The 11,951-nt window shown below is 32.8% G+C and overlaps 3 protein-coding genes across 4 annotated transcripts in view; all 3 read left to right on the forward strand.

The window, feature by feature from the left end:
- The first annotated feature begins 1,314 nt into the window (after positions 1-1,314).
- The window catches only part of LOC105139003 (protein NLP8-like), a 25,937-nt gene continuing 15,300 nt past the window's right edge, over positions 1,315-11,951 (forward strand). Inside the window, exons 1-2 of one of the 2 annotated variants that reach the window (XM_011045279.1) lie at positions 1,315-1,575; positions 2,089-2,372. The gene's annotated coding sequence lies outside the window, so the exon portion shown is untranslated. The remainder of the gene's footprint in view (positions 1,576-2,088; positions 2,373-11,951) is intronic. The other variant, XM_011045278.1, reaches the window with a different exon arrangement.
- LOC105139055 (DELLA protein GAIP-B-like) lies at positions 3,576-4,768 on the forward strand. Its single transcript, XM_011045354.1, has 2 exons — positions 3,576-4,209; positions 4,299-4,768. Exons 1-2 carry the CDS (start codon positions 3,576-3,578, stop codon positions 4,766-4,768), a joined length of 1,104 nt encoding a protein of 367 aa, XP_011043656.1.
- LOC105139004 (protein NLP8-like) lies at positions 4,678-6,606 on the forward strand. Its single transcript, XM_011045281.1, has 3 exons — positions 4,678-5,113; positions 5,334-6,032; positions 6,122-6,606. The coding sequence occupies exons 1-3, from the start codon at positions 4,976-4,978 to the stop codon at positions 6,392-6,394; spliced, it is 1,110 nt and encodes a 369-aa protein (XP_011043583.1). The 5' UTR covers positions 4,678-4,975; the 3' UTR covers positions 6,395-6,606.

An 11,951-nucleotide genomic window follows, 5' to 3' on the forward strand; every position in this document is an offset into this window, starting at 1 on the left:
TCATTGAAATCATTCTCATCTTTGTTGACCTCTTCCTCAAGTGATATATCCACTTGTTAAAGTCTTTCATTGCTCATATATGTCTTTTTTAAGGGACAATTTTGATTGCAAGGCATGCTCCATTGTTTTATCTCTATTTTTTTTTATAATCTTTTGTTCATAAGCTTGTAAAGAACCTATAAGTTCATCCACTGTTAACTTATCCACTTCTTTGGACTCTTAATAGCGACAAAAACAAAGTTAAATTTTGGATCTAGGAATCTTAAAATTTTCTCAGTAATTTGAGCATCTGTGAGAGCTTCTATATTTCTACTTATTTGATTGTTTATCACCATAATTCTTATGTGATAATCAGAAATAGATTATGAGGACTTTATTTCTAATTATTCAAATTCACCTCACAAAGATTGGAGATGAATTTTCTTGATTTTGTCAGCACCTTTGTATTTTTGTTGGAGAGCCTCTCATATTTCTTTAGATATTTCTGCAAAAGCAACGATCTCAAATGTGGCCCCATCAAATAATGGTTTTTGCTTTGTTGTCTTTCTTTCTATCGACTATGAGGACTTGTTTTTATGCCTCTTATAAAATATCTTTTGGTTCTTTGGAATCTGGGTCATCATAACCATATTCCACAATCTCTATATATTCTTATGAACCAAGAAATGCTTTCAATCTTATACATAAATTATCGTAACTATCTTTGGTCAAGTTTGGGATGAGTATTTATATAGTTTCTATACTCACAATTTCTATACTTTCTTATAAACCAAGAAATTCCTTCAATTTAATACACTAATGATCATAATTGTTTTTGGTAGGTTCAAAATAAATGTTTGTGTATTTTTTATAGTCATTTTATTCTTTAAATTTTGAAAAAAAAACCTTGTAGATAAATCTGGAATTATCAAAATAGTATGGAACCGGTCTAACGTGGTTGGTAATGAGTCAAAAATAAGTTGGACCGATTATAAACATCGATCGGTTCACTAGGGATGAACCGAGAATATTCTATGAATTTTCTTCAGCACAGCTCGGCTAATGGCTTGACGGCTTGGCTAATAGCTTGACGGCTCGACTTGACTTAATTATGGTGCATGTATGGCTCAATTATCTTCTTCCTTTGGTTGTTTGGGACGTGCATGGGCGACAATGGACAATCTTCAAGCGGTGTGTGTAGGCCATCGTTTGTTCTAATACCAATTGTTGGTGGGAAATACTACTAATTGTGGCTTTAAAATACTGAGTGGCTTTATGAAAATATATTCTAAGTTCGCTTGTCTTTGCGCATGGTTAGCTCCTCCATTCCATTACGGTTATTGCTATTACTATTCGCATTTACTAGGAAAACCAACATTTCTGTTCTTAGTAAACGGAAGGTCTTCTGCGTAGAAAAATCTAGCACCAGCATCAGCTCTCCAAATCCAAACCTGCTACATACCTGCTAACCAGGGCTTTCCTTTTTAGTAATTACTCATACACGGCATTCCCTCTTTCTCCCTTCAAAACTTGATTCTCTCCCTTGGCTTCTTCCATACGGAATCAAATCGCAAAGTTTCGAGGAGATTGGGATTTTTAAGTGGTTGGTCTTTTTTGACAATTTTGTTTCTTTTAAGGTTAAGTTTGATGTTATGTGTGTGGTCTTGTTTGAGTTTAGTTCTTTTGCATTGGTTTCAATCATTCTGTGGTCTTGATTCAGTTTTGTTCTCTTACATTGAATTCAACCATTCAGTGCCTTTGTTGACCATTTCTGAGCAAACCCACATAAAAAAAACTCAAGCTTTATACACATATGCATAAAAAAGACACAATCTTTATTCATATTTAGTTACGTTTATGTTCTTATCTGTGCGAACGGGACAAACTTGGAGGTGGGTTTTGTTAGTTATTGTTGATTGTGGAGTCTGGACTTGTGCTCCAGTAAATCACGGAAGCTTTGGAGATTGCAAAATTTTTGGATGTCATGTTATTAGATTGTTGTTGCTGAGTGATGTATTAATTAGACCGCGGATGTAGTGACATGTGTTTATTGGTAGCTGAAAGCTGATATATCTTGATTTATGGTCTTGTGCTGCTATATTTATGCAGGATTGGAAGGAGGTGAGATTTATCTCCGTGGGTTATTGCGGGAGAAAGAGTTAAAGGGTTTGCTTTTTTAAGAGTACCTGAGTTGCTTTTAGTTGTTCAAATAAAAAACAAAGAAGGTTAAAAGAGATGAAATCGAGGTGTTTTGTTTAGAGGGTGGGTAAAATCAGTGCAAAGAGGGAAACCTTAATGGATTTGAAGCTTGAGTTCAAGTGTAGTAATATGAGAGGAAGGATCAGGTCCATTAAGTTCCTTTGGATGGTACTCTGATTGAAAAGAGGGGAGAGGTTATTAGGAGAGTGCTTGAAACACTTAGGGGTAGAACACATTGTTTTATTTCATAAACAAGAAGTTTACATGTATTATTAAGCTCTCAAACACTTAGGAGTACTAATTTGAGAAATAATATTATTTAGAGGAAATAATAATATTATTTAGAGGAAATGGAAAACATGATGCGAAGACAGCTAAGTAGGAAGAGGAAAAAAAAATCAATAGGGCTAAATCCAAACCTTCGTTAATGGAGTGAAGTGCCGAAGTTACAATGAAAGTAAATTAGATTTTAGTTTTTAAAAAAAATAAAAGAATTGGTTCGTTGGTTGAGAATCGATACTAATTGAATTAAATGAATAATATTTAACTTAATTAGTTGGGATAATTTTATTTATAATATAAAAACAAACTATAGGATTTAAAGTATTAAATTTTTTTATTTTATTAATAAAAAAATTAATTATCTTGAGAGAGGACAAAGAAACCTTAGTTCAACACAGAATAAAATAAAAAAGAAATAAATTATGAGACCTAAAGACTAATTGATCCAAAATATTATGAATTTTTAGTCCAACTAAATTTAAACCTAGAAATTTAATATTTTAAAAATTAGGTACCTCGCACTTTTTTTTTTTGTAAGGAAATCGTTATGTTAATTTTGATCATAAATGATAATCTAAAAACACGACACTTGTTGTGAAAATATGTGACTTGGAAAAAATTATATAAAAAAATTAACGAATTTACGAAAACAAGGCCTATTTTTTCCCAAAAATATTTCACAATGCTCAAACCAAAAAGATTATAATTCAATAACCAAATTCAATATGACTCAAAATTCAGGTAGTTTTGAGTCATTTACCTTTGTAAATTATGGCACCTTTATTTGATCCTTGTAATTTCCTATTGTCTGTTTTCCTGACAAACGTAAGAGTCCTTCCGTGGCAAACCTCTTAGTATGATTTGTTTTGTAATGATTTAATAATTTTTTTTAATTACAATACAAAACGGGGTGGAGTTTTTCATTGAAACAGTTGATGTTTGTATCCAAACTCTTAACATTTTCCTGTTGATTTCTGGAAGTAAACTAGGAGAGGACATTAATCAAATGATAGCATCCAGAGGAGCTGGTTTCTCCATAAGAACTTAAACCAGAAACTCCTTGGTGCTTGAACTGAAGCCATCTACAACAATCAAGGGATCACTTATCTGTTAAAATGGCTGCTCCTGGTTTCAACAAATTGTTGGATTGTGCCAAGGCAATTGAAGTTGGGGACCTGCATCTTGCTGATTCACTCATCAAGGATATCCTGACAGACAATGATGACAAACTTGTCAAATACTTTGCTGAAGCTCTAGTTCGACGAGTCTATAAACTGTATCCTCGAAATCCCAGACCTTTAGTGCCTTCCTGCACTGATTTGAGATGCAACATGGATTACCAGTTTTTTCCTTTCTTCTGGTTTTCAGAATTGACAACCCGTAACTCCATCGTGGATGCCTTAACCGGAAAGAAAAGATTCCAAGTTATTGACTTTTCATTGATGGCTAACGGCCGGCGGTGGTGCCTTTTGCTTGATGATTACCTAAAGCAGTCAAGTGATGCTATATCGTTCCATTTAACAAGTATCGGACCAATTCTGTCCAAAAAAGGTGACTATCTCAATGAGATACTTGAGAAACTCCCCAAAGAAGCTAAAAAGCTTCCTATTGAGTTTGAGGTTAAGCATATGGTGGCTAGTAGCCCAGCTGAAATGGTTGAAGCTGCTCTCAAACTCGAAAGATCAAGTGAGGATGAGACGATTGTTGTCAGATGGGAGTTTGAACTCCACAAATTGCTTGCACAGCCAGGTGCAATTGAGACAGTGTTGTCTAAATTGAAAGAACTCAAACCAGAGATCATGATAGTTGTTGAACAAGAAGCCTAAGATCATGTCCAGGGAAGAAATGCAGAAGTTGGAGAACTACAAATCTGCGTAAGATCATGATAGTTGTTGAACAAGAAGCCAGCCTTAATGGTCAGGATTTCTTGGAATGTTTCACCAAGTCATTTCGCTATCACTCTATTATTTTTGACTCGCTTGGCAAGGACAATTTCGAACACGGTAACCACAGCAAGGTGTTGTGGGAGATGTACTTTAGGCGGCAGATTAGTAACTTGGTGGCACTAGAAGGCATTGACCAGATTGTACGGCATGAGACATTTGCTGAGTGGCGAGACAGATTATGTCGTTCTGGGTTTCGTCATTTTCGCTTACAGAACCAGTTTAAGGGAACTTTCTTTGGTCACTTGCCTGAATACCACATAGAAGAAAAGAATCGCCATCCTGTGCTATACAGGCATGACGACCCATTGCTCTTCACCTCAGCTTGGAAATCTTATCCAACTCAGCTTAATAGCGGTGAATAATCTCATCGTATCTGCTATGTACAGTTGTCGCAAGATTGGATAGATATCATTGCCACAACTGTACAAAGCATTTCCCCAAATCTCATCCACCTTAATTTAATATTTCTGTTTTATATATTTGCTTGTAATTTGTTATCAAGTGTTCTTTGGTTGCGGTGAAATCTTGATTATGCAGAGTCATTGGACAACTGGAATCAGGAATCTGCAATGGGAGATGGAAACATAATGCAAATTGAAAGTTCGAGCCTTCTAATTTTGTCAGGGACGGTGCGCTCTTCTGCGTTTCTTGAAGACCAACCTGATGATGAACACATAATAATGGAAGGAAAAGTCTGGTCTCCGGAGGTATCAATTCTGCAGGCCTCACGCTATCTCATTACTATTCGCTTCTTCTATAACTAGTGAAAACATAACGGCATGCGCCTTATTTGTTTAGGAAACATTCAGGAAATATGAAATTGTTGAGAGAATTGTTGCTAATTATTTAGGAAACAGCGTGCGCATTTATTACACATGGATTTGTTCCGAGTATTTTTTGAAAACATTGCTGTTATTCATGTTGCAGTGTATCTCAATTAATCAAGTTGCTGCTTCTGCTGAGCTATTTGACATGCTGGAATACATATGTCATGTAAATTATCTGCCCCTGGCTCTCACATGGATGTCAGATAGACATATTCTTCGCTTGGAGAAGAGTGCTTGCTATCTGAATGACTCGACAATGGTCGAATTTATGGAGGCCTGTGGAGAACAGCATCTTGAGGAAGGGAAAGGTGTAGCTGGAAAAGCACTTCAATCAAATAGCATGTACTTTGTCTCTGACATCTCTAAGCTTGATGTGAAAGATTATCCATTTATTTTCGAAGCGTGGGATTTTGGTCTTCGTGGTGTTGTTGCAATCAAGCTAGAAAGCGTCTACGTGAGCAGCATTGATTACGTAGTAGAATTTTTTCTCCCTCTTGAAATGAAAGGAATTTCAGGGCAACGTCTTTTGATAAATGAAATCACAAATATCTTGCAAAAGAACTCCAGGAATTCATGGAAAGTCTGCGCTCAGGAATTAAATGGTTTTAATATGAGCTCTGAAGTTGAAGTCACGATGGAGGAGGTTGGAACGAGTAACATCAGACCGGCAGCTATTTCGTTCAGCCCACCGCTAGCATTATCAGAAATTGGTAGTCTGAATTCAAGTCAAATCAGGGAACTATGCAATATTTTTAAGCCGACAGGTGATGGAGTGGAAGTGCCAGAGGCTCATGATCAGGTACTCGATAACTTACGTTTGTTGTTCATGCAGCTCTGATTACTTTTTTCCATGTAGTCAACGTCTTCTACTTGGCTATCTCTTCACAGGATTTTGAGGAACAAAATTCCGTATTTGGACCTCAAGCTTATCAGTTCCCAGACAGTGATGAGCTGGTGGGCATGGACAGTTCTCATATCAATACAAGCAGAACTAGCAAACGACGACGGACATCTGAGGTGTGGCAATACTTTGATGAGGTTAGAGAAGATGGAGAAGTATGGGCTAAATGCAGAAGTTGTAGCACTAAATATCGAGGGGAAAGCACAAGGGGAACTACAAATCTGCGCAAACACCTAAGATCATGTCCAGGGAAGAAATAAGAAGGATGAAGCAGAGCCATCATTTGCCTTCAAAACTTGAAAAGTTTATACATTTGAAGAAACGCAGTGTGTTTTATACACTGGACTCTGCATTGAAGTGGTGATTGATAAATTCCATCAAATGTTTTTCAAGGAATGAAGTCATTGCAATATTTGCAGCTAGTTAAGAACTGAGATTTCCTGATAGTAAAGTTGCCCCTCGATTCCTTGCCTCCTTGAATTGTGTTTGCTAGACCATGTGACTCTTTGATATCTATCTAATAACCCTTTTTCATCAATAAATCTGGCTGATTAGGATCATTTAGAAAAAGGAAAATCAAGTTTCGGAGCTTACACTGCACTAAAATCTTGACAATGGATGGTGCTGAAATTGCCATGGAAGTGCTTTGTCAAGAAAGCTTGCGAAGAAAAGTATGGAATTGCTTGAAAACTTTTGAAATTTGCTTCTATATATATGTGCAAGTATATCAAGGAATTTGACTATATGAAGCAGAGGATGTCCGATTGGAATCCGGTAAGTGGGGTCAGATTTTCAATTAGAGAGCTAGTTTGAAATTATAGCAGTCATCATTTAAAGTATTTTTTATTTAAAAATATATTATAATAGTATTTTTTTATTTTATAAATTATTTTTAATATTGATGTATTAAAATAATTTTAAAATATAAAAAATTATTTTTAACCAAAAAACAAAATTCAAAATTTCAAAGGAGAGTACATGGAAGTAATAATAACCGGACACTAGTCTATTAGCTTTGGATTTGTTTAAATTACTCCTATGACCCCCAAAGTTTAAGATGTCATACATATTAGTCCTTCTATGTCAATAATAGTTTTGTAGAATGACTAATATGTCCAAAATCAAAAATAGTGAGACCAAGTAAGAAAAGGAGAGTGGCAGAGAGTTATTGAGCTTGAATGTATTTTTATTTTATCTTAACTTGCTTAGATACATTGTTTTAATCCTAACCTTGAAAGATATTAATGCAAATTTTTTTCAAATTTTTTTTTTCAAATTTTGTTTACCATCTCATAATAAAAGAGATAGAAATATCAAGAACAAAAATGTATTTAATAAAAAAAAATAGGGATATGAATATGAAATAATACGTCTAAAACAATTTTAATATAATTTTTTTATTTTTAAAATAAAAAATACAAAAAAAATATATCATTTTCATCTTGCTATCATTGTTTTTTTATTTCGAAACAATAATCAAAATATTACTCGGTGTTTTAACCTGATTTCTCTTAATCACTAGCCTAACATAGAATCCTGACTGCTTTGTACTCTCTATTATTATGCTAGAATCCTGCTAGTGATAATATCCCTTGTTTTTTTTTTAAAAAAAAAAACAATTCTTTCAATGATCATAAGAAATAAGTGAACTAAATAGTAATAAATTTAAGCCAGTTCTAACATCTTAGATGATAAAATTACCTTGTTGGGTGTTTTAGATACACTATAAGTTCTTATTATGAATCTTTTATAATATCTAATATTAAGTTCTTAATCCATTAATTATATGATTTGATGGGCATCTAGTAATGTGATCAATGATATTAAATTAACATTATAGAATCGGACCTCTCATTATAAAAATCAACGGGAAGCGATGAAGAATCGGACATCAGTATAATATTCAACCGGCCCTCTTGGCAAGAGTGGCCTTGCAAGAAACTACGTCGGAAACTTCAAAACAGGGACAGAATTCCCATTTATATATTCATGTTCTTGCTTTGTTAAATCCTAAGCACAGCCTAGATTCAATTTGTTTATATTTAATTAGGAAAAAAAAAAGGTCCCAGATACAGAGATTGAGGGGTGTGAGCAGAGAGAATAGGCTTAAGGCCCAGCTTGAAACGTGCTATGTGGCCATAAGCTGCAACTTTCGCAATAGAAGTTAGATTGAAGCCATATGTATTTCTACCATTGAACTCACCTCGGCGAATCAATGGCAACAAATATTATCTCTAGCATTGCTTTAAAACATATTAGTTGTACAAATTAGTGCTTGATTTTCCCAAATTAATAAATAAACTATGGTTTCATCAAGTATATGGGACAGTCTCAGCTGATACATAGGACGCGAAGTGCAAGGCTCAAAAAAAACCCAGAAATTTAAACCTATCATAAATCCAATGAACATTCCCTGTCAAGCTTTTGAAACCAAAATATATGTGAATTCAATGTGCTTGCAAGAGACTAGAAAAGCCTCTCAAATTTGTGCTGGTGGCCAGATTCAGCCAAGAAGAGACTAGACCAACTCCTCGAATATTCATTGGTGATTAATAGAAATACTATAGTTTTTTTAAAAAAATATATGTGCCTTTAGATGGAGTTCCAAGTATATTAAAAACAGGAACACCTCATTCTCTCACCATATTATATTGCGTTTTCTTGATTCTTCTCATGTCAATTTCAAGTCCATCCCCATCATATCTAGCATTTTCAATGGGGTTCTTCCTTCTGAACGATGGCAACTATTTAATGAAAATATCAAGTTCTCTTCAAAAAAAATCACCATTATGGTACAAAATATAAAACCCAAGACTTGACTAAAAAATGGATGTCCAATACATTAGGGGTTTAATTGAGAAAATAATCAAATTAGGGATCCAATTTGAGAATTGAAAGATGATTAGCAACTAACATGAGATGTTTCCCCAAGAATTAACAACGACTTACAATTATCAACTGAATCCTACTTGCGAAGATCATAATAATTTTAAAATGTGTATTTTATATAATAATTCATGGAAGATTGCTTGTCCTACTTATTGATGTTCTTGGATCTAGTACATAACAGTCAACTAGCTAGCTATTTTTATTCCTGATTATGCAAACATGACCAAAATTGTACTCCATTTGCAATATTAATTTAGATTTCCACTTCCACAATGGTCAACTAGGTTTATATAACAATGATTATGTAAAGCTATAAATATCAAAATAAAATATTAGTATGCATATGTAATATGCATCTAGTTACTAATTTGGATTTATTGTTGATAAGACTTAGGATTTAGATAATAATATAATAAAAAACTAAAATCTTTTTAAAAAAAATAATAAGTTCAACCAAGTTAAAGTTTGGCCTGTTAAATCAATTAAATTAATTTAAAATATAAATTTACTCACCAAAACCAAATCAATCGACTTATGAATCAATTAAATTAACTTATTTAATGTCAATATTTAACTTTATCAAATATAGGTAACTTATTTGATTTTAATATTTAACCTGATTGAAAATTAATTTAAAATTTAAATTTATTCACCAAATCTCAATCGATAAAATTATAAATCAATCTTTTATATCTCAGGTTAAATATTGACATCAGAAAAGTTTTCTAATCAAGGACCAAGTGATAATGAAACAACTAGTTTTAGGATGATGTAATTAGGATGAAAATATGTTGCTATTTAAATTAACAGTCAATGCATCCATGTATTCACCCTCATCTTTATGTCATCTTCCATTAATTCACCATTTTTCTTCTCTCGATTTTATTGATGGGAGTCTTCTTAACCGTGATTTGATGCGGTGAGATGACAGCTAGGGCGAAAACGACATGTAGGTCATGGAGGCCACAAATCTCTTCTTTTTTCTTCTTTGTCATTAACAAAGAAGTTGGGAAGGACAAGGCAGACGAAGACTTGAGAAAAATAAGATAATTGGACAGTCATTTTTGCCTACGTAAGAGACAGCGACAATCATAAAATATCTATCAATACATTATGAAATTAAACAGTCTCCAATCACGCAGATAATTAAGGATTAATTAGACTATGGTTTTAATAATGTGAACTAACTAAAACCATAATCTTGCTTTTCAACAAAGCTTATAATAGATACAAAGTCGCTGCCATTAATTATCAACGTCTATATATGTTGGCAAGGATTGGAACTGAAAAAAGGATTATTTAATAACATAAATTCTTTGTTTGCGTGCGTTGTGTGCCAAGAAGATCATTTCAGATGCTTACTTATTTTATTTGCTTAAATTGCTGTACAACCTCTTTTTATATTGTTTTTTTATTTGAAAAGATAATATAAAAATATATTTTAATATATTTTTAATTAAAAATATATATATATTTTAAAGTATTATATACTGCATTATCAAACCATATAAAATATATTAAACTAATATTTTAATACTTGACTTCGGTAGTAGGAGTTTGGGATTAAAAAATTTACTTTTATATGATTTTAAATTTAAATTTTATAATTGTTCATATTGATAGTTATTGAAAATATATCTAGTTATTAATTTTAAAATTTATAAAAATTAATTAAGATATATGTAAACTATTATTAATAATTAAATAAAGAAGTTGATTGAAACAAAATAATAATTCTAATAGAGTTAAAGAATGGATTACGTTGCATACAAGCATGTGAAGCTGATGGTTCTCAAAGACTTTTCTTCTTCTTTTCGATTATTTAAAAAAAAAATCTCAAAGATGGAGCTTGCTTTATTAAGAAATATTTGGAATTAACTCTTCTCTTCTTCTCTTGATTTTTTAAAGAGGTTCTTGATAATTGCTGCCCTGGCTAGCTTGATTTAGCTGGGAACAAATTTCCTTGCTGAAGGAATACAGGGGACACGATCGATCACATGATATGTTTATAATAAACAATAAATTAATATGTATAACCAAGAAACCTTGGAAGAGAAACTGAATCTTAGGAAGAATCCAATGCGACTATCACACTTATTCTATATACCTACTCCAACAAAATATATACTTGGTGGGTCTATGTGTACCTTGGAAGGTATAATTGAACTGGGCCAGATAATAATAATAATAATTTTCAAGAACATTTAAAAGGGGTCGTGAAAAAAAAAAAAAAACTATTCTTTAAAAAGATGAATCATATTCAAGGATACCCAGACCTAGACAAAGCGCTCAAAACGAGCATAATTTTCAATAGATCAAAGCTACAAGTGCTAGGCACATACATGCTCGTAACTAAACATGATTTATTTTTCAATAATCTAGGCTTAGAATTAGCTGTAATACCTAGAGCTAGAGGGGACTTGATCTACTTTTTAAGCACAAGTGGGGAGGTATTTAGATGTGTGGGAAGCATTATTTAGAGGATAGATTCTGCTGAAATTTCAGTGGAGACTATTAATTGTTTAGCTCTACGTACCATGTAATGTTTTGCTGTAATTAATACTGTTGCAAGTTATTCTTAATTAACAAGAAAATAATCAAGTTGGTGTGTCATTAATTAATACCACTCGTTTGATCCATTACTAGTTGGCACTTACAAGATCATTGACTGGAGCAAAGCACTGATAAGCTAATTAAAGTTAAAAATTGTTCCTAATTTTGATTGTTAATTCACAAAAGGTAAGTAATAGGAAGCTCTAAGATGAGCACTTACATGTCTAAAGATTGGTTTAATTGATCACCACTAGTAACGTAAGAAGGTAGGGTTCGGCATTGTAATGTAATAATTGTTGTTTTGTGAAGTGTGTTTTTGTTTATAAATATATTAAAATATTTTTTAATTTTTAAAATTTATTTTTGATATTAGTA

Source organism: Populus euphratica, unplaced genomic scaffold, assembly GCF_000495115.2.
Source record: "Populus euphratica unplaced genomic scaffold, PopEup_1.0 scaffold226.1, whole genome shotgun sequence".
Lineage (NCBI taxonomy): Eukaryota > Viridiplantae > Streptophyta > Magnoliopsida > Malpighiales > Salicaceae > Populus > Populus euphratica.

Bases quoted from the DNA above. Each gene is read 5' to 3' on its own strand.
- LOC105139055 (XM_011045354.1), top strand. From the start codon at position 3,576: ATGGCTGCTCCTGGTTTCAACAAATTGTTGGATTGTGCCAAGGCAATT. The intron at 4,210-4,298 runs GTGCAATTGAGA...GATCATGTCCAG, and splicing joins CAAATTGCTTGCACAGCCAG to GGAAGAAATGCAGAAGTTGG.
- LOC105139004 (XM_011045281.1), top strand. From the start codon at position 4,976: ATGGGAGATGGAAACATAATGCAAATTGAAAGTTCGAGCCTTCTAATT. The intron at 5,114-5,333 runs GTATCAATTCTG...TTCATGTTGCAG, and splicing joins GAAAAGTCTGGTCTCCGGAG to TGTATCTCAATTAATCAAGT. The intron at 6,033-6,121 runs GTACTCGATAAC...ATCTCTTCACAG, and splicing joins TGCCAGAGGCTCATGATCAG to GATTTTGAGGAACAAAATTC.